The sequence below is a fragment of the Nothoprocta perdicaria genome, unplaced genomic scaffold, assembly GCF_003342845.1.
Source record: "Nothoprocta perdicaria isolate Ctin4 unplaced genomic scaffold, notPer1 scaffold_5, whole genome shotgun sequence".
Classification (NCBI taxonomy): Eukaryota; Metazoa; Chordata; class Aves; order Tinamiformes; family Tinamidae; genus Nothoprocta; species Nothoprocta perdicaria.
The window spans coordinates 5,774,306-5,801,377 of NW_020455754.1; the positions used below are offsets into that span (position 1 = coordinate 5,774,306).

The 27,072-nt window shown below is 40.5% G+C and overlaps 1 protein-coding gene across 1 annotated transcript in view; it reads left to right on the forward strand.

Annotated features, from left to right (window-relative positions):
* LOC112954423 (transcription factor COE1) overlaps positions 1–27,072 on the forward strand; it is a 98,256-nt gene that overhangs the window by 18,602 nt on the left and 52,582 nt on the right. The window contains exons 4-5 of the mRNA XM_026047616.1: positions 12,283–12,413; positions 19,715–19,841. Of these exons, the coding sequence (XP_025903401.1) occupies positions 12,283–12,413; positions 19,715–19,841 (258 nt within the window). The remainder of the gene's footprint in view (positions 1–12,282; positions 12,414–19,714; positions 19,842–27,072) is intronic.

Below are 27,072 nucleotides of genomic sequence, written 5' to 3' on the forward strand. Positions count from 1 at the left end.
TTTTCAACCAGCTGAAAAATAAAAGAGCCCTTCTCCCAAAATATCTGAATGATGCCACAGTGTGATATGTTGATACCTTCTATTGTTATGAGGATGTCATGAATTCATTGAAAAATGGTACCTGGATGAAGACAGAATGCATTTTGTGAATTTCCCAAAGGAGCTTTCAAAACTGTGCACCCAAAATTGCAAAAAGAAGAAATTATGGGGGAAGCTGTCCTTAAAATTTGATATGGTTAAAAGGTAGGGTTTGTTGCTGGAGACTTACAAGGGAGAAAAGTTCAGATGAAAATTCTCCAACCAGCATTAGAGTTAATTCTTATTTGGAGAGTTAATTCACATTTGGAGGCCAACAGTTTTCTGAAGTTTTGAGGTTTTTCTCTAGACCTCAGAGGAATTGGAATACAGTCATGCAAGTAGAAAAACCTTAGCTACTCTATTTGGCAGAAACTTCACAGCTTCCAGTACAGGGAAACATGTAGGAGTGCCTAATAGGCAATGAATATTCATAGCTAATGAGMATTCATTACATTTCAATTTGCTTTGCTGGCCACCATGTCACTAACACAATGGCATCATAGTGCAGAAGAATGATATGAGGATTAGAGAAATGTGTGAAAGGGAGTGCACTGTACATATGAGCCTTTGCGTTTTTTACTCCACTACCTTTACCTGAATTATCCATTAGTAACAGTAGAGGAAATTCAGAATTGTTGTGGTAAATAATCAAATATATTTTTTTTTTTCTAGCAACTCTCTTGGAGGTTTAGGCCTATGAAATCTTGATGTGTTTCCGAGGTCCCTGTTTGCATTGTGAAGGGTAGGGCAGATGTGGCCTTGCTCTTGAAGGCTGAATGTACAGCTTCTGTGTAGTATTTGCTGAAAATCCTGGGTTGCATATGGAATTCTTAGGTTTGGTGCTTTGTGATTCTTGCCGAAATCAAGATTTGATTGAGATCAAGATTTGAGGTAAATCACAATCCTGACCACAAGGCTACTCATCTCTCCGGCTGCAGTTTCACTTTGTGGGTGAGGGTTTGAGGTCACAGCACTGTGGAGCAGCAGGTCCCAGCAAGCATGTGCTCCTTACCTTCACGGACCCTCAAGAAGAGGAAAGGGGAAAAATCTCAGGCTGGGTTTGGCCCTTTGGGGCACTTAGACATGAAGCAACTCTGATTAGGAGCCTTTTGGGGGCAAACCTAGTCTGTTACCCTGCATAGCACAAAACCTTCTTGCGAGTGGTGACCTGGGAGGCTGCTGTGGGTGCTCTTCTTCATCTCACATCACAGGCAGRCAGAGGTGTTTGCTGTGAAGCCCGGAGTCAGGGCTCAGCATCAGATGCCCTGTCTTTCCTAGGGGGCTGCTTCAGGCAATTTTCTGTTTATGATATTGTCCTATGGGKGTTCCTCACCTCTTGTAGGAGCCAGTGAGGAGCTCCAAGTCTTTGGGCTTCCAGAGGTGCCTGCCCAGTGCTGCTGGTTATGTAAAGCAGCAAGAATGGTAATTTAAGGCAGTGTGACTTGCCCCCAGCCAGAGCAAATCCTTAATTTTTACAGGCTACAATGCCTCAGGTCTGAAACACGGCCCTAAATGAATAAATAAATAATAGCATAGCATGATTGTATCAGGCACATTGAACGAACGAACTTTTCTAAGCATTTGCAGGCCGGGGTCCAAAGTATTCACCCTTCAGATTTTCAGCATGTTGGTTTTATGTGGTGTCGTTGCTGGACAGATAGCGTGAACTATAAATATATTTTTATGCTGGTGTTTTTGCAAGTGAGACGTAGCTGGCTGGGAGGAGGCGCTTGGCCCTTCCATTCAGCGCGGCACAAAGAACAGAGGGGGCCGCCCTGTGAAAGACACCGCTCAGCAGAGACAAGGGGCTCTCAGTCTCCGCGACGCGGTGAGGGATTCCACTCGAAACGCGGCTCGGCTTACACTGCCTTCCTTKCTGTCCCGCTGCCATGACAAACACGGGCCGAGTATTATATTGCATTCCTGAATCAAACCTCCCAAATAATAATAATAATAATATCAGTTGAATTATTGCGTTTATTTTTCTTGTGCAGCTCTCCCCACCCCTGATACTCATTAGTTGGCAGTGCGTTTCTGGCCAGGCCCGTGATTTAGTTAAGACCCTTGATCGTCAGGGTGCTTTTCTTATGGACRAGCTAGATTCCCTACCTATCCCCTTGGCCCTGGGCCCAGAAACCGGAGGCCGTCCCTCGGACCTGGGTCTCCCGGTTGGCAACTCGGTGTAATCTGTCACGGAGCCTGCCTGAGCAGAATTTTTGCACATGATGAATATGGATCTTTGCTGCATCTGGCAGGCTGCAACAATGAATGCAAAAGACTGCCATTAATAGATAATAAAAGCAGAAAGCAACATTAGTGGGAATAAGCTTTTCTTTTGCTGGMTCTGGTTATTACTTTTTGTTCTTGGCCTGTGACTGGATTGAGACGCAAATAACAGCTACCAGCTCTGTGTCTGGGCATGGCTTTTGTTGCTGCTTGTTTTTTAATCTGGAATATTTAACCATGATATCTTCAAAGTGAAATTGTGTCATACATTCTCATGCAGTAATAGATTTCAAAGATGAAGAGCCGTGCTGCTTTATATTTAGTCATGCCTTCATCTGTAAATTTATGGCAGTATTATGGTTTAATGAATTGAACAAGCCCCAGAACAACAACAAAAATGCTTTTTTGTTTGAATTTAGATATTGCATACTTTGTTCTTCAAACGAATAATAGAACCAATATGTTTCTTCAGTGGTAAACTTCAGGCTAACTTTGTCTTGCATTACTAAATCAAGTACTCAAGGATATGTGTGTATATGAATATATGTATGTGTGTATGTGAATATATATGTGTGTGTGTGTGTGTAAATGTATGGAGGGATGTGCCTGTGTGTGGTATACAAGTGCTTTCAGTCGTGGTGCTAGACGTGAGCTAAAAATTCGTATTCTGATAGCGGCAGGCAAACCTCTGAGAACAGATGGAGCAGAGTTCAGCACAAAGGTTTAATCCTATCAGGATGATTCCTGTATGGCCATCTGGATAATCCGGCACACAAATTCAGCGCCTGTTAAAAATACGACGTAGGCCAAGATTAGCGTCACAGATTTTCCACTAGACTTGTTCATATTTGACTTTATGATTCTCAGACTGCAGAAAATTGCATTAGAGAGCAGCCTGTAATTTGTGAGAGGAATCAGAAGAGGAATAAGACCTCTTAGGGTACTTGAATTTTCCTTGTAGAAACTGGATTACAGGCCCTCCCTTCCCCTGCCACAACTGCTTTGTATTTCTGCATGGATTGCTCAGTGTCTGCGGGGCGATTACTGCGAGCTCTCTGTTGTGGGCAGACTTTCTGAATTCTCCCAAACAAAGAGAATTGAGCTAAAAATTAATTTTAGCCCAGGCTCCTATTTTTACTAAGGTGAACTCAATTCTTCATTTATTGCAGCATCCATCCCAGGTGAACTCCTTGGGGTGACACCATGCCATGCTGAGAGGATGAGACAAAATTCTGTGTTTTTTTCTTTTTTTTTTTCTTTTTTTTTCTTCTTCTTCTTTGTGATAGTGAAAGATTCCAGAAAAATTAGACTTTACTTTGGGAAATGGGAATTCAGATTTAGATTGACCTCTGCACTTCATCTAGAATAGCTTCTGTGTTTTGAAAAGTAATGTTATATATCATTGTYGATATATAATGTCAATATATAATGTCAATATATCATTGATTAAATTGAACCAGTGCATCCAGAACCGATACATCTGAACATCAAGTTTCATGACACTGTTCTCGGACTGTTRAACTTCTACCATATTGCAGGATGTGGATGCTGTGACTCAGGAACTCTCACTAGCCCTGTGTTCTGACTAAAAACATTTGTAGAGAGGCTTTTGGGTTTGGTTAAGGGACTAAAGATGAAAGAAAGTATTTCTTTAATTTGCTAGATACAGTCCCCATTTCCAATGTCCATCATCAGAAGGTGATCAAGAGATGAAATGAGCCCAAAGTGATGGTTAACAGGAACAAATGAATTTAGAAATACTGCTCACCTGCCCTTTTGTTAAATTAAGACTTGTCAAAGCAGTAAAGCACAGGGTAAATATTAGGGAAAAAGACTAGTGCAGTCTTCTAAAGTGCTTTGTGGGTTCAGGGCCATAGTGCCACTGATGAACAATTCAGTTAAATCAAGGCTGATGCGGGGTATGCAAACTAGGCTGTTACATTTGTTTTAACAAACTTTTAGGGTTGATTTATATTACACATTTTGCGCTTCACTTCCCAAGGTTGGCTTCACCCTCACCCAGAAATTGCATCAGTGGAATTATTTTTAAACTTTAGTGCACTTAAACAGATGCACTCTCCTTTCTGGACACGCTCATTGTTTTTAAAATAGKCGTATGGACTTGGCTGGCCCCTGTGACTTTATCAGCGGAAGTGAAATCAAAAGGAAGCAGTTGAAACTGAAACAGGAGAAGCCATGTGGGGTTTTGGTGTTGTTTTAGCAGCAGAGCTTTTCAAGCCTATCTCTAGATAAAGCAGYGTGGTCCTGCGCGCGAATCCTCCTTTGCCCCTCGTGTGCTCTTGTCTTCAACTTCCCGTCTTTTAGGGAAAAATATTGTTCCTGGCCCTTGGCGAGCGACCTCATGGTGAGCACGGGAGGAAGTGGAGTCAATGTTTGGTAGTTCCTACGTGATGCTTTAAGTTGCTTCGGCAGGCTGATTCAGCAGGTGAATGTGCACAAGGCAACTGAGATGCCCACGATGGCCCAGACCTTGTCCTGGAGCCGGGGGCTGTGGGCATCTGGGCTGTGTTTGGTGAAAGCAAGCAACAGCAGGAACTTGCTTCAGGTTTACTCAAAATGGTAACTTTGTGACTTTGGGAGCAAAAAAAGTAGAGGTTAAAATCTGAAATTCAACTGCAATTTCCTTTTATGCATTTAAAACACATATTGAGGTGAAAATGTGATTCTGAAAGAGCAGTCCGTGGAAAAGTATTACAGTAAAATTATTAGGCTTCTTGAAATATATTTTGGCTGAATCTGTGTATTACATTTGACCAAAATTTGGAAGCGCTTTAGCGACATCATATTTTTCTTGCTGAATTTATTTGCCAAAGGAATCAACAAACACGACAGAGCTCTCTTTTGGAGGTCAGGTTTTCCTGACTTTCAGTAAGAAGGCATGGACCTTCGTTGCCTTATTCATTTTTTGAAAGATGGAGGTATCTCCTGAAGGGAAACAAACAAGCAAACAAAGCTGTTACTGTGATCCAAAGGGTTTCTGAAAGAGAAAATGAAAAGATATATTTTAACATTATTGTAGAGATATCTAAATTATTTTTAAGGAAAACTTTTAAGGAAAACACATAATGGAGTTTGGGTTTTTTTTTTTTTTTTTTTTGGTAACACATGTCATTAGAGAGTATTGCGTTTTTTGTGTGTATTTGTGTCCTTGCAATCATGTTTCAGTCAGTGATCAACAACTGCGAGCTCAAGAAATCATTAAGGGAAGAAAAATGCAGAGAACTCGGTGAAATGTAACTTTGCTAGCTGAGCCCATCCGTAAGGATAAAAGAGAGAGCCTGGCTGAAGTATTGATTGTAGGTGGAATATTGCACCGGGTAATTTACATCTGCAATTCCCATTAATGGCAACATAGCACCCAGATTGTTAGGCAGAAAAATCGCAGCGAATACCTTGAGTTTTGGCACAAAAAAGGGCAGCCTCCCCTGCCTGCCTCCCCCGGGCTGGGGCGCAGTGCGATGCGGGGTTTTGGTTCAATGATTTCACCCCGTATGGACCGTCACAAAGAACCGGGGGGTGGCTGCCCGTTTTTGGCCCTGTTGGTGCGATGTCCAGCCCGTGCGGAGCGGAATTCCCGAGGTGGGAGCTGGGTGGGAAGAGCACTGCCTCCTCGCACCCACATCGCATGGGGCTGTGTGAGTTATCCCATCCAACGTGGACACTCTGCTCCCCGTTTCCTGCCCAACAGCTGCTTATCGTCAGGGGGGAACGGGAGCAGGCAGGCTGCGATAGGAAAAAGGGAAAGCAGGAAGATCATCACTTTGCTAAGATAAACACCCAGTGCGTTGTTTAGTTTAGCAGTGAAGATTTAACGTTGCGGGTGCAATATGTGAAACGCTGCCACGTTGCCTTTCCCTGAAGGGTTTGTAGCTAACACTTTGGACCGCACCTGCAACCTTTGCCATAGGCTCTGCCTTGAGTTCAGCTCAAAGGCTTCCCGGGCTGCACGCACAGGATGCGACTCCAGCAGCGCCTGCTCGTGTCCGATGGTCCCACATCGTTGTGTAGGTGCACACACTTGTTCCTGCAGATCCACAACCTAATAATCCAAAAATAGTGATTAAGAGACTTCCAGGACTCCAGTGAGTGTTTGCTCACCTTCAGCTCCATAGTGTTTTGGGAAAGGAAGTTAGGCTTGGATCATTCCTGGGTAGCAAATCCTACATGATTTCAATAGCTAGGAAGTAGCTAAAGGTAGATCTACACCGTATGATCTAAAAGTACTCTAGAAACCCTAGCAAACGCTGAGCAAAGTACAGTGACTTGGTTCAGCATATTGGTATTTGTATTTTGGCTCTCCTGCTTCTAGGTTGCAAGCGAGGTTGTATGAGCTCTGCATAGCCCTCCATAGTCCTGCACRTAGGTCTACACGTAGCTTAAATCTTTTTTTGAAAAAGCGAAATCCAATTCTGGATATATTACATAGCTCTTGACAGAGTTGAGTTCCTTATTCTGCAAACTTCTTCATTAACTGGGCTTGTAAGTACTTAAGTGCTTTGCCGAATCACAACTTGAATAAGTCATGGTTTGAGTGCATAACACTGATTTGTCTTGATGTTCTGAAAATTAGAAGTTCGCCAAAAGCGGTTAACAAGTCATGGGTTCAAACCCATAAACTGTGGGTTAATCTGCAGCTCATTTATACAGTTAGTCTGGAATTAAGTCATCACCAAGAAAAAAGGAAAATAAAACTCCAGGTATTTTCTGATTCTTTACTTATCTGAATTCCCACTTTTAGCTGGTTTGATGCAACTCGTCTTCGCTGTCACAATAACGTTAACAAGAAGAAAAATAAAAGCCTGTACCCCATCATTTAAACTCCTGTTGTGATGCAGCAACTGTTGTCAGAGCCTCATCTAGGGAATAATGGAGGATGAACCCACCCTTCACGATAAAACCTGCAGGCGAGGTCATTCTTACAGTCACCAGCACAAGCTGGATATTAATCAAAGTGCAAATACATTTCAGAAGCTGAATAAGAGCAGTCCCAGAGCCCTGCTGATGGCTGTGCATCCCACTAATTCACCTCAGTGAGCATGTACCTCTAAGCTCAATTAACCCTTATTCCAAGGCCACCCATAAACTTTGTGGTAAATATGTTTTCTTTTCCCCAGCCTCTGTTTTCTATCAGTGTGATAGATCAATTCTGTTGGAGGGTAAAATACTATCTCTGCTTATAACTTCAGGTCCTTAATTAAGAATACGAGATGTTCTGTGTGTGTTTGTGGAGCACCTGAACTATTAATTTATTGATTCTGTAAAATCAAATGTTTAAAGCTMCTGGGGGTGTATCTGCTGTTTCTTTTGCCTTCGGTTGCTGCTTGGGGCAAATAGAAATGCTCTGGAGGCAGAGGTGGCAATGTTGGGGACAAGGGATTTCCTAATGCCATTGCCTTCACACAAAGTTAGTTATTAAGCATGTATGAGGAGCTATTAGGAGCTGCTATTGCTGTTGTTTTGTTGTTATTGCTATTATCATTATTATTATTACTCTCCTTTCCAAGCATTGTTCAGGGGCAAATTGGAAATGTGGTAATTAGGCCCTGACTGCTAGTCTAGTCTTAGTGTCCTGAGCCAAAGTTCACCGCCCTGAAATGAAATTTAAACCAATTAATCTGTTAGATTTTCATCGCTTGTCCGTGTTTTCTCAGCAATTCCCTCAGCACGTGGCCTTTGATCAACTCGCCTACAAAAGCTAAAATGTGTGCCTGCTGCTGGCAAGATGGGGCTGACATTAACATGGCACTCATAAAACAATCAGAGCGGTGAAGCCCTCAAACAGACAGGGCATAGTAATATTTAATAAAAGTGCACACATAATCTTCAGAATTAGCATTTTGTGCCTTGCAGTACCTCTGGGAGAAGAGCTTTTATTTGTGGAGTGATCATTATTATAACAAAGAGGAGCTACCTAATAATTTCCACTTTAACTCTGCAATACGCCACGAGCATTTCTGAACCATTATGCTAAACTGTGGCGGGGAAATCATTTTATTGTCACAGTTTGAAGGAAGAAAAATCCCCTGCATGTTGGGAGCTAGGGGAGCACAGAAACACACAGGCACACACAAAACTTTTCCTGTCTGTTCCTTGCGCACTGAAGCTGGCACCTACCATCCCTGTGTAGAAAATGGTAAGATTTTAGCAACTTCTATTCTGAGGACAGATGAAGATTTCACCAGAAGTTGCAGAATACCGTTTCCCTTGAAGTCATTAAACTTTCTGCTCATAAATCCTTAAAAATTATTGATGGAGACCTTAGCTTTGAAGTTGGGGGCAAAATTCCCATTGGTTGCAATGGGTTTGGCATTGCAATGCCTCCCTTTAACATCTACGCCTGCTGAGCCAAGATGCATGAGCAGTGCAATGAGATGCAATGAGCATCGCCTGTTGGTCTGGATTTGTCCCGATATCATGCAAAGAAGGGGAGCTGCTCAGTAATGTTCAGAGCTATTAGGCTGTTATAGCAAGTGGCAGATGTGGCTGTGTCCCATTTTTGGGGAGCTGCAAGGCTCATACTGCAGTTTGGGGTGTTGTTCAGATACATAGAAATGTGTATTTTTTATTTGTCATACATATTTTGTTGCCTTTATTAGAACTGGAATGTTTCAGTGCATTTTTTATTTCAATGAAGTTTCGGACTTCAGCTAATTCATTTATTTTTTTCCCCTATAGAAAGATATAAGTTTAATTTAGCTTCTATTTTAAAAGCACCATTCAAGCAATGATATTGTGGTGTTACAGACAGATATCTGAAATATTACTATTTTGAACAAAATATTTTGTTCCTCTTGGAAATATCAAGAAGTATCACAGTTAATCTCAGATAGAAATGTTGGAATTCTATGTTCTGCAAGAGATGGTCTGCAGTTTGACTTCTCCTGCGACCAAAACAAAATGTAGAAAAATATTGAAAGGATCATTTTGCCTAAGCTCTGTTTTCTAGGGTTTCACAGAAGTAAACACCTCCCAGAGAGCACTTTGAGAATTGCCAAATGATTGCAGGCCCTGAGCTGGACAGACGTTTGTACCCTGGGCATAAGCAGCACTTCCCTCCTCTCCTAGTTTTACCTGGGGGATACTCTGGCAAAACGGGCTCTGGTTCTCCCATCATCCTTCCAGGGGCTCCATTCCCAACAGTCTGGGATGGAGCTTGGCACGTGTTTGGTGCTGAGCACGTGCACATGTGAGGATGTGACTCGAATGAGCGGGATGAGAGGGACAGCAAGACCTGCAGTGGGGTCCTACTGCCGTGGCACAGTGTCTTGTATTCATTTTCGGAGATGAATTCAATCTATAATTTTAAAGCCTGCATATGTTTTCCGTTAATGCCTTGCGATCTCAAACCGTTTTTGTTTCACTGGTATTTAGGGAAAAAAACGTTGCCTATAGTCTTTAAGAAAAGGAGCTCATTCTCTGACACATGGGAAACTGATTAAGTTTGGGTTTTATTGTGGTGTGGGTGTCCACAATCAACTGGATATAATGGAAAGGGTGTAATTTGGAAGTGACTTTATTTATGAAAAGGTTTGATTCTGTGAAAGGGCTAGATGGCATTTTCGAAAAACTGCTTTCACTGTAAAGCCAGTGCAGTGAGCTCGGTTGAAAGGGAAGCATTTGGTTTGGGACTTTGCAATGGGTTTTTATGCACAGTTTTATGCAAGTAACCTGAATCCAAATTAAGCATATTGAGGTTACTTCTGTGTGTGCTGCATTTTCATGACGGTAACGTTAGGATGTTTCTTTTGTTAGCTCATGTAAAAGTTAACTGCTGCACTCTGCCAAGTTGGGAGCAGGGTAATGATTTTTTCTGTGCGTGTGTGTAGCGGGTTTGCGTTTGAGCAGGTATTTGTGTGCTTTTCACTCGAGCTGGCAGCCCCATCAGCTTGAGTAGTGGAAAAGTTTGTGCCTGACACTTGTAGGTTTTTGTAAGCGGGGCCAGGGTCTGTTTGCACTGCCCTGTCCATGTGGAGCGAGTGCCCGCGGGGACTCCGCAGCTCCTGGTCCAGCTCCATCCTTGTTCCCAGCCYGCCAGGCTCTGAGGAAGGATCTCCGTGCTGGGTTCACCAGCTTGTGCAAGTAGCTCCAAGCAGCCAGAACTTAGCTGATAAATAATGATATTGTTGCATACCATTTCTTTAGCACTTTGTGTCTAGAGCATTTTAAAGTGAGCTTCTGAGTGGTAGGTAATTGATTTACTTACCATTAAATTACTTGCATGTAGGGCAGAGCCTCCCTACTCAGCCACACGCTCGGTACCTCCTGGATGTGGGTGTGGGGCTAATGTTTCACATCCCTCTTTTCCTAGGAGATCCTAACCTGGCAAAGTGCCTGTGTGCTCTCCCTTGACAAATCCGAAAATTTTGGGGGGCAAATAATCAGCTCAGGGAGCTTTTTGACCAAGAGGCAACTCACAGTCAACTGCCGAGAGCCCTGCTAAAGCAGATAGCGATGCAGATCTGGGTGCAGATAACGAAGTCCTGCTGATTGACACCTGAATGACATCTGAGCCTTGGCACAGGCAGCATCAGCCCTCCATATGTTTTCGATAGAGCCAGATTATTTTCTCAGCTGAGGAGTGGGTTCCTATGTAAAGGAAAGGATCTTTCTTTCTAGTGCTGATCTTGATCAGTGGAACGTTACTTTTTTTTTTTTTTTTTTAAGGAATCTATTTCTCCACACATTGAAGTCATAGAGGTACTCGTTTTACCTAAAATGCTGTCTAGTAGTGCAGGGTTACATTTTTCTCCTCCTTCAGATTTAGCAAGGAGAAAGTGGCATTTGAGATGAAGCCGCTTGTTTTCCTCAGTCTCCGTGAAGACAGGCCACCTCAGCCAGCCTGCTCCTCCCTGCAGCAAGTTACACAGGACTTTTTGTCTTGGTTAGGTTATTTTTGCAGAGGTGTTATTCCACCGAGTTCAGCACACAGTTAAATTCAGATGTGCTTTAGTATTACAGAGGAGGGTAATCAGTGCGTGGATGTTTACGTTGCCCTGCCTCACTGGTGTACAAAGCTGAGCTTGCTTCTGCTTGGACAGGCTTAAAACAGAGTATATTACAGCACCAAGAACTGAGCTTAGTACTTTGGACACTGCTTGAGTTTCCAAGATCCTCCCAGGGGACGTGTGACGCCAAGAAAGTGGTAGGGCAAGTTATGGCAAATATGTTGCATGTGTTCCTTAATCATCTAGTAGTTGTAACTGGGATGTCTTAAACCTCTTGATTTTATTGCAAGGTTTTATTTTTCTTCCCTTCTTCATTCCTTTCCTTCTTTCGTTCTCGTTCTTTTGTTGCTGCCTCTCTCTTTTATACATATATATGTGTGTGTGTGTGTGTATATAATATATGTATGTGTGTGTGTGTATATATATATATATAATGTTTTTAAGTTGCTAAAGCATTAAGCAGGGAAAGGTGGTTTAACACTGGAACCACCTGGATCTGATTGTACATGACTTAAAGAAACCCTGTGGTTTACGCCCCCTTTTTTTTTTTCATTTAGCTAATGTGTTCCATGGTATTCATGGGAGTTGCCTTAGTTAATTTAGGTTATGGTGGATAATAAAGCAAGCTTGCTGGAGATTATTTTATTAACTCAAGTATTCAGCATTTCTTATAGAAAAAAGATAGGAATTTGTCCTGGTTTCCAGTTGATCTCTGCCATCATGCCGTGGTTTTTTTTTTTTTCTGCTAATACAGGCTTGGAAAAGTTAATGTTTTTTCAATACAACTAACAAAAGCAAACAGAAATTAATTGAGAAAATATACTTCCAAAGATGTAGGCTGAGGTCATGCACATACACTAGAAAGAATGAGGTTGCTGCAATCGTTGTATTAGTAAGGGTGGCGGTGGGGGAAATGAAAGCACCTTTTATTTTATTTTTCTCAAGTCTTCAATCATTAAAATCTGGTTCTAACAGCAGAATACTTCTCTTTTTCATGTGTGTTGAAAAGCAGCTACACCATGTATCAAAGCCATCAGTCCAAGTGAAGGATGGACTACAGGAGGTGCCACTGTCATCATCATAGGAGACAATTTCTTTGATGGGTTACAGGTCATATTCGGCACCATGCTGGTTTGGAGTGAGGTAGGTGTTGTCTGAACCGTAATGTCTAATAGCTTTGTCTAGCTTACAGCAAGCCTGGCCTTTCTCTATGCCACATGCTAAATCAACAACAAATGTCGAGATGTGAATCCTTCCCTCGTTGAGTTTTATGAAAATAATTAGTCAAATTTACCTGTGGCAGAAATCTGCTATAGCCAGAGGGGTCTGCGTTTCCTTTCGCTGGCACAGAATTTCGCTCAGTGCCTTTGATTCCAAGGAAAGGGGAGGGTAAACGCTGCCTCTGTGAATAATCCTGCGTTTAACACTGCAATGGCTACGGGCCCGCAGGAAACGGCCGCTTAGGGGCTGCTGCTTTCCTGGGGAGCTGCCTGCTCGTAGCTTCAGCTACGGTAGAAGGGAAGGGCTGTAGAAATTCCGTGCTTCTGGCTTGCAGGTGCTTGAAGTGCAAGTGCTTGGAGTCAGTGCTATTTGCTTAATGGTAATTGAACATACAGGGTTATATCCATGGTGGAAAATACAGACTCAGATTCCCAAGAACACATTTYTGGTTGTTTTTCATCCATTTTATGCTTTTGCTGTTCCTCTCAGCTTCTTGTATCCTCTCCTCTCCTAGCATGTTATTGAGCTTGAAGCCTTTTATTTCCCCAAAGCCTGCGGGATGTTAAACCAGAACAGCCGMTTTCAGCGCACGGGGCCATAGAAATTAGGGCAGAATTCTCCAGGGTTTCCCTGCCGCTGGAAGGCAGCTCAAAGGAAAGGGTTTAAGTATTGCATTTATGGCTTTTCAAAGCACTATTGGAAGTTCTATCAGAAACTTATATTTTCATGAGTTTAGTGCCTAAGCAAGCATTAGCCTTTCCCAGCTACGTCTGCAGTGCCCATCCTGTGGCACTTGGAGCATGGAAATCACGGTTCCCCATGATGGAGCAGGGTTAGATTCTGTGACCTTGCCATTGAACCAGGTTTTGCGCTGAAAAAGCTTGAAGGAGAGTCTTGTTTCCCCTCCTTTCATTCTGATCCTCTGCCTTATGGCAAATATTAAATCAGTCTTAGCTTAATTTAGACCCAGTGGCTTCTCCATCCCGATCCATCATGCACATGGCAGCAGTTTTCCCAAGTGAAGTGTCTCCTGCAATGCCCTCAATGGGCTTCACTTTCCTCCTGCTCTCCCTCATCCTTCCACCTGTCCTCAAGTGTGACCAAGAGGACATTCCAGAAAAGGAGATATAATAAATGAGCCCTGTTCTGCAGCCAGTATKTGACGGTGAAAGTGCCCCTGGAGTCCCACATAAGTGATTTGTGTGCTGGGACCAAAGTCGTGGTTGCTGTTATTTCCCAGGGAGCAATGAGGAAGACAGGGATAAGTACCCTAGTTTGGGCACCGCAGAATTAGCTCCCATTACAGATCTTAGTCCACTTTTTCAGCGGAATCTGTGAATTGGCAATCTCTAAACTCAGAAAGAGTGAATGCTGGTCAAGATGTTATTGGTTGCAAGGCTTCGTCATGAAGTTAAATGTACTGGGGGTGTCAGATGAGAGCGAGTTTGCTTGGGATGCTATAGTGGGCTGCAAGAAATCTGCAAGTGAAAACCATTTCACTCGCTGTCCCCTGTAGAATTGCCTCTTGGCTTCATAACCTATGAGAGCAGTGGAAAAACATATAGGGGAAAAGAAATGATTTCCAAAGGAAGCAGGCAAACACGATAAACAAGCGCAGAAATGCATGAGCTGTCTAAGTGATCTCTAAATAACAACGATCTATAAATAATTCAAATTACACATACTAGCCATATATGAAATACAAGATAAATTCTTCCGTTTGCTGCTTTATTTCTCGAAATGTCTGGCACATTTTCAGTACCCAGGGAGAATATTTTTGTTTTACTTTAATAGAGTGTAGAATTGAASTGTCGATCTTCTGAAATTCAGCACAATTTCAAATCTTGCACAGGTTCATCCAGTGTTGCAAGTCAGGCCCAATTTTGAACAAACCTGACTGGGTAATTCTGTGCTGGAACTTGAGCAGAATTCTCAATTTCATCGTGTTCTTTCATGTATTCAAACTAAACACAGTTTTAGTTGAATTACAGGAACCCCCAAAGAAAGCTAGGCAGGTGGAAATTAAAGAAAAAGAATAAATCCTGCCAAACATTTTCATATAGTTTTTTTTCTTTTTTTTTTTAGATTCATTTTAAATCATAATTACATGTGATTCTGAGGATGAGGTCCAATACTTACATTAGCATCCTTTACATGGAATCTTGTTCCATGACAATGCAAATCACACAATCTGTTTGAAATCAAACCTTTTTCCAACATTGTTATAAGATTCTTTAGAAATATGCCATGAAAATAATTATCATAGAACTTCTATCTTACTCAGAATCTATTATAGCAAAATCTATGTAAGTACCTGAGACATGTGGATATTTAAAATATAAAGCCTACCACATTTCAGAAGCAAATTTAACAGCCAAAAAAATATTGCTCATTTTAAGAGTGAATTTGTTGCTGTCAGGCTGCATATGTTATAAATAATTTGAAATGTAAATAATATATTTTTAATTTATTTTACATGTATTYAAGTTTTGTAATTGAAATATTTATATGCTTGAAATGGAGTTGACTGTGTTAAAAAAAGGAGGTTTAAAATGGTTTCTGAAACACGTATTTATTATTTAAACATATATTTTAGCAGTAAACACTCTAACATAATTACAACCTTTCTCTGCCAGGGAGAACTAAATAAAAACTTAATTTGTCACATTAATTTTATGCAGAAATGCAGATACCTTAAGCTGGTGAGTTCAATTAATCCTTAGCTCCCGTATTCCTTTATAAAAAGGAATTTAAAAGGCCTTGGTATTTTTAGAGCCCAGCAAAATGGGCCATCTAATACCTTTTTTWTTTTTTCATCTATTTTTTCCCTTTTTTTCAAGGGACTTTCGTAACTGACAAACAAACAGTGTTGGTATATCGTGTGCACATGTTGAATCTGGACAAACAACTCCCAGCAAACAGTCTGTTTGCCAAACAGACTCTGCCTTTCTGTTTGTCCAGTCCAGAAACGGCCTGATTTGTTACTTGCAGTTATTTAAGCAGCATTCTGGGTCTGCCTGGTGCTGCAAATAGTTCAAATCTGTGCTGCTGATAAAATCCACAGTTGTTTCTCCCTCTTATTGGGGGGCTGTAACTCYGAGAGTCAAATTTCAGGACAAACACACATGACTGTGAAGACAGAATTGGTTTCTTATAAATATTCCACAATATTTGCTTAAAATGGACTATTTTTTCAAACATTTTCCTGCCAAGAACATTCCTCCAGCTGCACAGAGTCAGCTGGAAACCACTTCTTCTTCTTTTATATTAAGAAAAGATGAAGCGCTGAAACTTTAGTTCTTTTACCTTTGTACAGCACAAAAGAGAGGCTTTCTTTTTTTCTTTTTTTTTTTTTTTTTTAATTTTTGGTTTTTTTTTTTCCTGCTGAATGAAATTCTGTGATAGCTTTTTGTTTTGCTCTTTATGTTTATTATTGATTTTGGAAGTCTCCATTTTTGAGTGCTTATTTTGGAGGCCTGACTCATTTTTTAAAAATGAGTAGCACCCTCTTTCTGAAAACCAAAGCTTATTAGTCTGCATCTGGACGGCCAGAACTGAGGCACAGAAAGTCACTAGTCACTTTTGAAAACATAGATACCTTAAAGGTCCCGTTCCCATCGAAAGCAGTTCATTAGCATCAGGAGATGTGAGCTGGTAGATTTTTTTTTCTTCATTCCTGTTCTAATGGTCCTCTTTGCCCAGAGTCCAAGTTAAATTTATGACCGATTGTCACCATTTCCCTAACCACAAACCAGAGCTCAAGCATGCAAAAATAAACTAGTGACTCAGATTAATGACATCTCCTTATAAAATGTCACTTTTTAAAAAAAGAAAGTAACCTGGCACTCTTCAGAGTGTGAAAKGATGCTGTATCACACAAGAATGTCTAGAATATATTAGCAAACCACAGAAAGAGGCTTGTTGTACACACTCAGACCAAATGTGTTTTGGATTTTGAAGGACACGTTCTCCATTCCTCAGGTTTTAGTCTAATCCAATGTATGTCCCAGCTGACACATAAGAGTGTATATAAAGCAAGCAGTGCAGTTGCCAAAAGTCAGACCAACTTGCTTACAAACCCCTTGGAAGAAAGGGCCCAGGTGCTAGCTTTATGTCCAGCTCTAGAACTCAATTTGTCAAGTACTGGAGAGGAAGAGGAAACTGGATCTGGGATTTTGGCTTGTGGTTTCATCTCCAAATCACAGGTTAACGCCTTGCTCAAGATTTATGCTTTCTGAAAAACTGTTCAGAAATGTAGGTAACTCATATTTACAAATTCTTATTTCTTGGCATGTCATTTTCTGCAGTTACTATGATGTCCACTATTGGACCAAGAGTTTCCACCTGAGGTCAGAGCACAGAAACGACCATGCAGGGTCAGATGCACAAATCTCAGTAGCTTACATTTACCAATAGGCAAAAGTAGGAAAGGATCCCCAAATCCTGGAGCTGTTGAAGCCAGCGACAGTTTTGCTTTTGTGTTGGATGGACCTGGTCTGGGCAGACCCAGGCAGCGCCCTTGGATCGCTGCCATTCCAGAAGGGAGCCAGAGCATCACAGGGAAAACCCGTGTTCCCACACATGGGGTTGCATGTCCCAGCATACAACCCAGATCCTGTCAATGCTGGTGGACWTAATCAGTGCTCAAGACCAGAGGCAGGATTCAGAGGTCATATTTACAAGTGAAATGAAAGCTTTTCTCCTTTAAAGCCGATTTCCCGAGATGATGACAAAAAAGAGGAACACTGGTATGTAACCAAATTAGCCAATTCCTTTCCGTGTTCATGAGAACCTAAGACTAATTGTGCTGACACAGAACAAAGATTCCTCTAGCTCAGTATTTTAGACAGTGGTCAATAGCAGAAAAATCTAAAGGAAAGGGCACATGCCTTYTCCTGATGCATCTTTCATGCTTCAGTTCTGGAGAAGAGAGAAGTAAAATATATCCTGAKCATCATAAACCATAGGATTTCAGACATAATGTTCACCCTTTGGGAATGTGTGGGCGACAGTATTGTATATTTGTGGTTTTAAACACAGTTAAACTTATTTACTTCAGAGCACAAAGGAAAACCAAACTGTTTGTGGAGAACAAACCAGGAAACTTGCTTAACTCTCTCCAGCTCTCTGTAACAATGGCCCATAAATAGGTCAGACATTTCTTGGGAACCAGGGAAGATGAGTATTGGAAAATGCCACAAATTATGTTTAAAGAACATTAAAGTGGTGACAGACCAGTAAATGCTGAGAAATTCAAAGATACAACCAGAAGCTACCCCTACAGTTGAGGCCAGAATGGGGTAAAGGGTGCAAGGCATATGCTGATGTAGGAGACCAGCACGTTAACCTTTACTATTAAAATCCTTGGCAGTTTTTATAAATATTTTTTCCCAAATAATGTCGTGAAAATTTTCTCTTTTTGCCAATTCACCCAGTTAACCAGAACCACTTGAGGGTTGAATTTATGTCAGTTATCTTCAGATGTCTCTGGTTAAATGCCTAGTCTAAATTTGTCATCACAKTTCATTGAAGAAAGGTAGATGCTTCCAGAGGGCAGCTTATCCCAAAACAGAGGTATCTAGCGCATGGGGAATAAGTTGCTATTTGATAGTGCCTTCACTTGACCATCGAGGGCATGGAAAAGATTGGCCTAGACTTCAAGACTTTGATCGGTCTAACTTTAGGATAACTCAATTTAGAGAGACAGAATTCTTGGAAGTATGTGTGGAGGTTTAATTTGTCTGTTTTGTTTTTTTTAAATATACTGTTTATAGAGTGAATCATATCATATATATAAAAAAAAGGTACTTGGTGCTAGTAGTCTTGCTTTTACTCTTCAACTTGATTTAGCTTTTTCTTTCTTTTTCTTTCTTTCTCTCTCTTTTTTTTTTTTTTTTTTTTTTTTAATATGGGGAACTTCCTGCTATTTATGCCATTTCCCACAGTAATGCAGATGGCTCTCAAACAGACATTCTTCTCCTGTGCTTTTTAACAGGCTACTTATTGGGCCATTTTAGCTTTCATGGCAGTTTGCAGTATGATTTAGGAGCAACAGTCCTGCACCGTAAACAATTAAAATGATTAAAAGACAGGGTTTTTGTAGGTGTTTAGTATGATCTTGAAATTTTTTATTCTTAGTTAAAAAAATAGTATTTTGATTTAAAAAAATCATATAACAATGTATTTCTATTGAAATATTTTCCCTTTGGATTTTTAATGCAGACACAAGTCAATCACCAGCATGAATCACTTGACCATATGCAGAGAGTGCCCATGGCTGGTTGTGGCCTTGGTCCCATTTGTCTCTCTGGAGTTAGGTGCCACTGGTAATGTGCCAGTCAAAGAGACAAGGAGTCTCTGCGTCCCAGGGCTGCGTCTTGGTTACTAGCACGATGTCACCTTCTCCATGTACTGCTTCCTACTGTCCTTCTCGGAAAGTGTGTAATGGGTGAGCAGAGGACATTCAGTGTTGAGGAGGGCAGTCCTGTAGCATGTGAACATGGCAGAGTTTGAGTTAAGCTGCCATAAATTCCTGAATCTTCTGAATGACGATGACGCTAAGGTTAATTTCAAGGGCTCCAATCAAGAATCTTTAATGAAGCAGAGGTGGTCTAAAAGGTGGAAAGGGCAACACTAATTCCATCTTTTGGTGGTATCACAGTCTCCAGCCCCATTAATCTGAAATTTAAGTTTGTCTCCTTCTTACCTGAGTAAATCCACATGTGCAGGAGGTAGCTGTACAGTCACCCCAGATGTGTGTCGGTCATTGCAGTAGAGGCAGGCTGGAACTGATGGGTAAATGGCTACATTGGACACATAGCTTTATTGAGCACATCAGTGAGATTTGTTGGACACAAATTTGTAGTCGCGACCCTAATGCTCACCTGGAGGAAGGTAGGCGTGCTGCTGGTGTAAGCTGCAGTTATTGCATTAAACTGGTGCTAATGCCTGTACTAGGATGCAAGTGCCAGCCATGTATGAAAACAGAAATAATGTTGTTACAGCTGAGAAGGAGAGTGCTTGTAAATATTGTAGTTGCTGTTGTGTGGGTTACATCAAGATTGTATTCAAACATTGACAGGTTAATTACATGTTTCAAAGCTTGTTTACTGTGATCTGAGAGGAAAGTGTTATTACAGAAGTATTCAGCATCTAACAGTGCTTCTTTTTTCCTCCTTTTTTTTTTTTTTAATCCTTTTTCCCTTCCCAATGTTTTCCTCTAGCTGATTACTCCTCATGCCATCCGAGTGCAGACGCCTCCTCGACATATCCCAGGGGTTGTAGAAGTCACATTGTCCTACAAGTCTAAGCAGTTCTGCAAGGGAACGCCTGGAAGATTCATTTACACAGGTAAGGGTGCTCAAGTGTTAGATGTAAGAGAGAAATAGGGCAAAAAATATATCACACTTACTGGTGCTTCTGCCTTCATCATTGAGAGCTGTACTGTATTTTATTATTTTGACTGAGCACTTCATTGAAGATACCCATTTAATGTTGGATTCTAGCAATGGGTGACCATAGAGAGGAATGTGAAAACATACCCATGTGGATTTTTATTTGCTTGTTTGCCCTGAGAAATGTCTTCACATTTGCACCCTCTCTCCTAGGAAGGGGAGATAGAGGAAGGAGATAAATGGCTTTTCCTGCCCCTAAGCCACCTGATGGAGAGGGCAAATGGCAAGAGCCAGGCACACTAATGCAGAGGAGAACTAGCTTTCCAGGAAGCCTCTTGCTGAATATTTTGGGCTCATGTTGTAATAGTAACCTGGTCCAACAAGTGTYCAAGGCCACATCCTGCCTACCTGCCTGCCTTGCCATTGCACTCTAGTTTCTGCATGCCAGGAGGCCAAGTAGCTCTCAGTGCAGTTGATGTTGCCACCATAGTGAGTGGCAGAGTGTTTTGGCATGGCATCCCATCCACATTGCTGTGTGACTGAAGAGACCTGAAAAGTTATGAAGAAAAAAAACATTGCTAGGAGATTGCAGGTGCTGTCAATGTTAAGCCACTATCCATAGTGATAAGGACTGGACTGGAAATAAATCAAGTAGCAGCCTAACTTTCAGAAAGAATGTATGCCATTTATTCCTCAGAAGCTATGGATGCTGCAGAAATTAATGGCTTCATCTGGGTTGTGACATGCTTAGCTTTATAGACTTTTATTTAGACGTATATCATAGCAGTACTTTTGTAACCGGGTACCTGAGTGGTGGTGGTGGTGATGAACCCAATATCTTTGCCCGTTCTTGATTGCACTCAAAATGTTAAGAATAAGATGGATCATAAACATCTGCAGCTACAGTACACTCTGGATTACACTGGACACCTATAGTGCTCCTGCTGTGAACATACACATGTGGACTTGAGGCGGAGAACGGACTTCTGTGTTCCAGCTGGGCAGCGTCGCTCTCATGATGCTATTTCCTGATTTCATGTGAACAAAGGTGCCTTACAAAGCTTTGTTATCCTTTTCCAAACACCCTCTGYGCCCAGTTGAGACTGTGCGCTGGGTTTCTTTAAACTAGGTCCGAAAGTGTCTGTGTCTCACGGAGCCGCAGGCGTTTGCTGAGCCTGCATGTGTTTATTGTGAGCATTATGATCTGGACAATGGGTGGGAAATTCATATACTGGGTAATAACATGCCATATCAAAAATGGTAATGAGAGCTTGAACGCATTTGAACAAAGGAAAAAGCAAAAGCAAAGGGTCAAATTGCCAGCTGGTGCAAATTACCAATTTCTACCACTTGGAAGTGTCAGCCAGGATTCTGGACAGTTTGAGTGTGAATCAGTCCAAAATTCCCCTCCAAAAGGCTTGCTCACAATAAACTGTGTTGTCCTGCTAGTTGTCACGCCACTGGGTGACAACTCCTTGGGTTGGGGGAGCATCAAGTATGCATGCGAAAGGAAAAGAAAGGGAGGTCTTCCCTACTCCCACAAGGAAATTTTTAYGGATCTCTTTAGGCAATTTAAAGGTGAAAAATGTCTTGAGTCCATTTTAGTTTTCTTTTCAGATTATCATTAATTAGCTTTTGCAGGAAAAAAAAAGGAGGGCAGCAGTTTAACCTGTCTGCATAAATACAGGCAGTTGACTGATGTGGAGCTTAGTAGTCCCAGTAGGCAGAGTTTTCCTGTATGCATTTTTCAGGTTAGTGTTTAAAACACATTATTTTTCATTCAGTAAATGAAAGTTATGAAATCCTAAACAACAATGATAAAATCAAAGGTGATCCAATCCATTGGCAGCAATTCTGTTACTCATGCAGCTTTTATGGAGTTATAGTAGATATATAAATTCTTTTGTGACTGAAATTGTACCTCACACAATTTGCAWTTTTCAATTCTTTTCCACGCAACCTAAGCTGAAATGTGCCTTCCTAAAAGGACTAAGTAAAACTAAAATAAAAACAATTAATGCGTTCTGACCTTCAGAAGTGCCTTGCAGCCCTTTAAACAAAATGCAGGTTCAGTACATGCCTGCCGATTAGTTTTAGTTAATTGAAAATTATAGGATTGACCCAAGAGGAAAATTTTGTTTGCACTCCAATCACTTTTACAAATTAAGGAAAATTACCACAATTTTGTTTAGCTAAGGTTTCACACTGAGTTCACGAAATTAGCTCAGCCATCCCAACAAAGTCAGCACTTTGTTAGTGAGCACTAGAAAAAAACTAATAGTCTATGGTGTGTACAAACGAAGCATAGAAAAAGCTATGATGCTTTAGCGAACTAGGCCAAGTGTTTTTAATTAGGATTATTGGTTCATTGTAAGTTTTGAAGAACAATCAAACTAGCAGATTAGCTGTTTCTTTTAAAGCTAGAATTTCTTGCCATTCATTTTTCCCATGAGAACCTTGTTTTAACTCCCACATAGCGCTATTTTTTTTTCTTTTTTTTTCTTTTTTCTTTTTTTTTTTTTTTAACAAGGCCTGCAGGAAATGGACCAATTGGAAGTTCGGATACAGTAACATTCCCCAGCATCATTCCAGGCGATGGGAGTTTTTCACAATGTTCTTCAGTGAACTCAGTGTTCTGGAACATATTACAAAACCACAGAGGCCAAATGTTTTCTCAGAGGAGTTTGGCCTCTGATTTTGGCCGAAAACATTTCAGCATCACTTGCTGCTTATTTACCCTGCTATTAAGAACAAGAAAAGGGGAGAGGAGAAAAGGGAAATGGGAAGGGAAGAAAAAAAAAGAGAGAGAGAGTGTGAGAAAGAAAGAAAAAGACCTGGGGTTTGTGGGCGGTACAGGAGTTGATCAAGCATAGTTTCCTTTCTGGTGAGAATGTCCCTGCTCGTTAATGGTCCCATTTTGTGGTCAGGTCTCATTTAGAAGAAATTATTTTTAATCAGTGTTCAACAAAATATCCCCTCCAGCCACCTGGCTGTAAACTGTTTTTTTTTTCTTACTGTTAAGTACTTAAGTTCTCAGAAGAAAATACCCAGTGACCCATTAATTTTAGCCCTTTTTTCCCCTTTAACTGCAAATAACTTAGTAACATGATCTCTAAGCACTCCATGTGCCATCTAGGAATGAAGGTCACATATATACAGAGAAATCCTGGCTTTTGTAAGTATTTTTGAAAGAAATAAAACAGTGTCAACCGTATGCTTACAAGGAAGCATAGTTTTTAAAAATTATCTTCCATCTGCAAAGCAAGCCATTAGCATGCACTTTACAGCAATTATTTCTTTAGATTTTGAGCTTTGACATTCCTAAGAAATATTGTTAGAAATATGAAAGTCTGAACACATCTTACAAGTGCTCTCATTTTGAAATAAAGCTAAAAGTTCATGCTTTTAGCATTCGTACTCTATGCTACRTATAGAAATATCTAAACTAGTTAAGAGTGTAGATATTTCTGGACAGTCTTTCAGTGGCATCCTTTATGTCTTCAGGTATTCAGCAGTATTCAATGAATTAAGCTTCATGTCAGACTTATGTCAGGTAGGCATATCTTACAATGGAGAAACCATTAAGGATAGAGATTCCCAGGTAGTTTGCCCAGCTGACTCAGGATATATATCGCCCAGTTAAATACAGGATGAGAATTGGTACAAATTTGTTATATCCAGATAGGCCTTTGAGATCTTAAAAAAAAAAAAAAAAAAAAAAAAAAAAAAAAAAAAAAAAAAGAATATTTCACAAGGTGAAGTGATTTTCATGTGATTTTGTTGTGAATGAATGGTACTAAGCCATGAGAGTTTTAAATGGAGATTTGAGTGGGTCTTCCTGAGTGTGACAGGAGAAATTATCGTATTTTGCAAAGATTGTACAGGAGACCCATAAAAATGCATTATGCTTTTTCTTCTAACACCTCTTCATTAAGATTTTGCAGTTCTTGTTCCCAAACTAGAGAAAAAAAAAAAAAAAACAACATAGGGGCTATAGAAGTAAGTAGTTTTATCACTAAGGCTATGTCTACCTCATGGAGTTAATTCAGCTTCTTAGTAGGGTCCTACTCCTAATACTGTTCCTTTTGCTGCAATTTGGTTACGTGTTTGGATTCCAGTTGGAATTTAGGGAGCTTTTGTGTTAGTTTTGCAGGGAGACTGGAGGCTAAATCATTTGTATGCTGACAGCTACCAAGAAAGASAGAAGTTCTCCCACAGTTCATCGGGTGCTTGCTACAGGCCATGGCATGTGGTGTAGCTCCAGAAGGAAGAGTAGGTCAGAGTGGAGCACTGTGAACATTGACCAGTGTTTGTGTTGTGTGCTAGGACCACTGTGTGTGAAGTGCTGTAGAAATGTGAACATTATGAGAGTCAGGGTATTCTTGGAATTTCTGGGAAACTCTATTTCTTTGAAATGTCATAAGGCTTTTAAGAGGACTTCTCATTCTAATACATAGGCTAAATAAGAAATACCCTTGTGTGCAACATCTCTGCCCCATCCTCTTTTCACCCTTTACTTAATTCTGAGATCATCTGAATCTGTATAAACAGGAAGAGCCTTGTAGATCACAGATGGGTTGAGTAAAATTTTCAAAAGCCTTGATAAAACTGAAGGGGAAAACCTTTTGTCTTAGATTTTTAACTTTAATGAATTTACAGAAGTGTTGTGGTARTTGTCTGCTGAGAACCATTGTCCTTTCATTTCTCAACTCAAATACTCCTGAGAGTACGAGACCAAAAACTACCAATCACTATTTAAAGTCTCAATATATGTCCTTAGAAGCAAACTACAGACATTTTCGCAAGTAAGTTCAGAATTGGAACCACTTAGAAAATGATCTCAAATCTCTAAAGTTTGTAGCCTGATAAACTTCAATGATTCCCATGCAAGGCAAGTTTTCCACTTTCAAGAAGTCGCCAATGACTGTGCAAGGTTCAAAAGATACATAATCAATGGAGCAATCAGCTTTCAGAATAGAGAGTTCTCAAGTTTGTAGACTTAAAAAAATGGTGATAAGAGACAGATTGGCTGTCAAGAGGTTCCTGTAGCCCCACTGGAGCCTTTGGCTCAATCCCTATAGGGTAGAGCTTGACCCTTACACMATCTACATATCTGTATAGCTGTTAGTTCCTGAGAAATGTTAAAGCCTAATGACAGTTATTCTCAACCTCAGTAATACACAACCTCATTAATTTTACAGTGCCCCATTCACGTGTGTTTATTATTAAATCATGAACACTCAAATAACTGATTAGTATAAATGAGGAGGGAAGGACTTCATCAACAGGACAATAAAAGTAAAATCAAAGCCCATCTTTGATGCTGGCTTGGGTTTTATCCTGATGTGTTTATAAAATTCTTCCCCCTCAAAGATATGACGATCGTTAATCTGAAATGAAATATAGAGCACATCACTTCTCCCAAAGAGTGACTGGCTATGAGATCTGGTAGCTACAAATGAATGCCATTTGTTTTTAATGGCAGTTTTTATCTGTCTTTCACTAGTAAATATTAATAGGAGTGGTAAAATAAAAAAGTATCAGATGTCTGGGTATTAAATAGTCACTGAGTGCTGCTGAAGACCAGAACAGAATCCCTCCATACAATGGAATTTATGAAGTTTAAAAGAAGAGCTGGTGTCTTGTTTTTGTTGTCTGCCTTTAAAAAGGGAAGTTACCCTCAGGAAATCTCTGTTTGAGTTTAAACTTGAGCCTGGCCCTTTTGAGTTTCAGTCCATTGCCTTTGCCACGCTGCTGAGTCAATGTTAACAACTTGCCTGCCCGGCCTCCTTGGAAATATTTCCTGAAAAAAAAAAAAATCTGTTGTAATCATTTTGGAGCAAGTTTTCTCAGATGAAATTACTTCAATATTTAGTGTTTAGTGGTGGTGGGGTGAATGCTCCTGCAAAAGTAGTTATTTTGATGTTTATTAGGACTAGCACACTACACTGAAATGTGGATAGGAGGAACTTGGGGAGGAAAAACAGGAATGTTACAAGGGAGGGCTGGTAGTTTGGTTTGCAGAAATTCAGGAAAGGAAGCTGGGAAGAACCACAGTTGATTGCAGGGAAGAGAGAGATACCARACAACGAGGAGGCAGCAGAGGTAGACAGGAAAATCCCTTTTGTATGTTAATAGGAGCACAGAGCCCTCATCTCTTTTGTATTTCTTAAACACTGGCARCACCATAACATACTGCAAAACACAATCACTAAAAGTGTGCAGTGTACCTGTAGGAGAGCTGCAAAATGAAAGCAATTACAGCAACCGTCAGAATAAAGCTGGCTGTGAAGGAAACATATTATTTTGCATATTTTATGTATACACTTTCCAAGAAATATGACCTTTATTTTCTAGTTAGAGGGAAGTGCAATCAGAGTCTATGCAGCAAAGGGTAGCTGGATCATTAAAAAGAATATTTCTCTGATATTAGAAATCTAAATGGGCACTAGTCCTTATTCACAACCTTGGCTTTTTCTGTCTGCCCTGAGTTAATAAGTGATAAGGCCAAAAGAGAAATAAATCATTGAAGTCCCTGTCCAAAGAAAACATATTGACTACAGCCAAGCAAATAACAGCCCATAACCAATGGTCCCATTCATCATTCATGTAATAGGGATATAAAGTATTCTCTACCTATGAAACCATAGAGTAGGAAAAAGCCTGATAAGCCCCCAATCTAAGCTGTGTGATTTGATTATTAAAGGACATGAACTGTTTGTCACATACCTTTAATCTTTAAGATGTGTTGCCGTTTCTAAACTATAAATTTGTGGTAAAGGATTAGAAAGCTATTAACAATAAAGGTATAAACTAGACTTTATAAAGATTCCTGCAGTCATCATGCAACCCTGTAGACCCTTGGATCCTTAACCTATTGAATATGATATAACGTAGCTATCTGACCTTCAAAGCCAATAAACCGTTCCTTGCTTTTCAAGTTCCAGACGTACTCCATGATAAATTAACCCTCTGGGTTCACAAAATAAGCCTTGTAAATTCTTTTCTTTATCCCACCCCAAAACCTTTAAATTTTCATGCCCTTGCTTCAAAACTCTCTTATTCCAGACTGAAATTGTTAATCTTTTTTTTTATTCTCCTTTTAGCTCATGTCAGTTGTTAAGATATTATTCCCTCTCTAAAAAAATGGCCAATAAAACAGAGAGCTGAGATGAATTTCTAAAAGG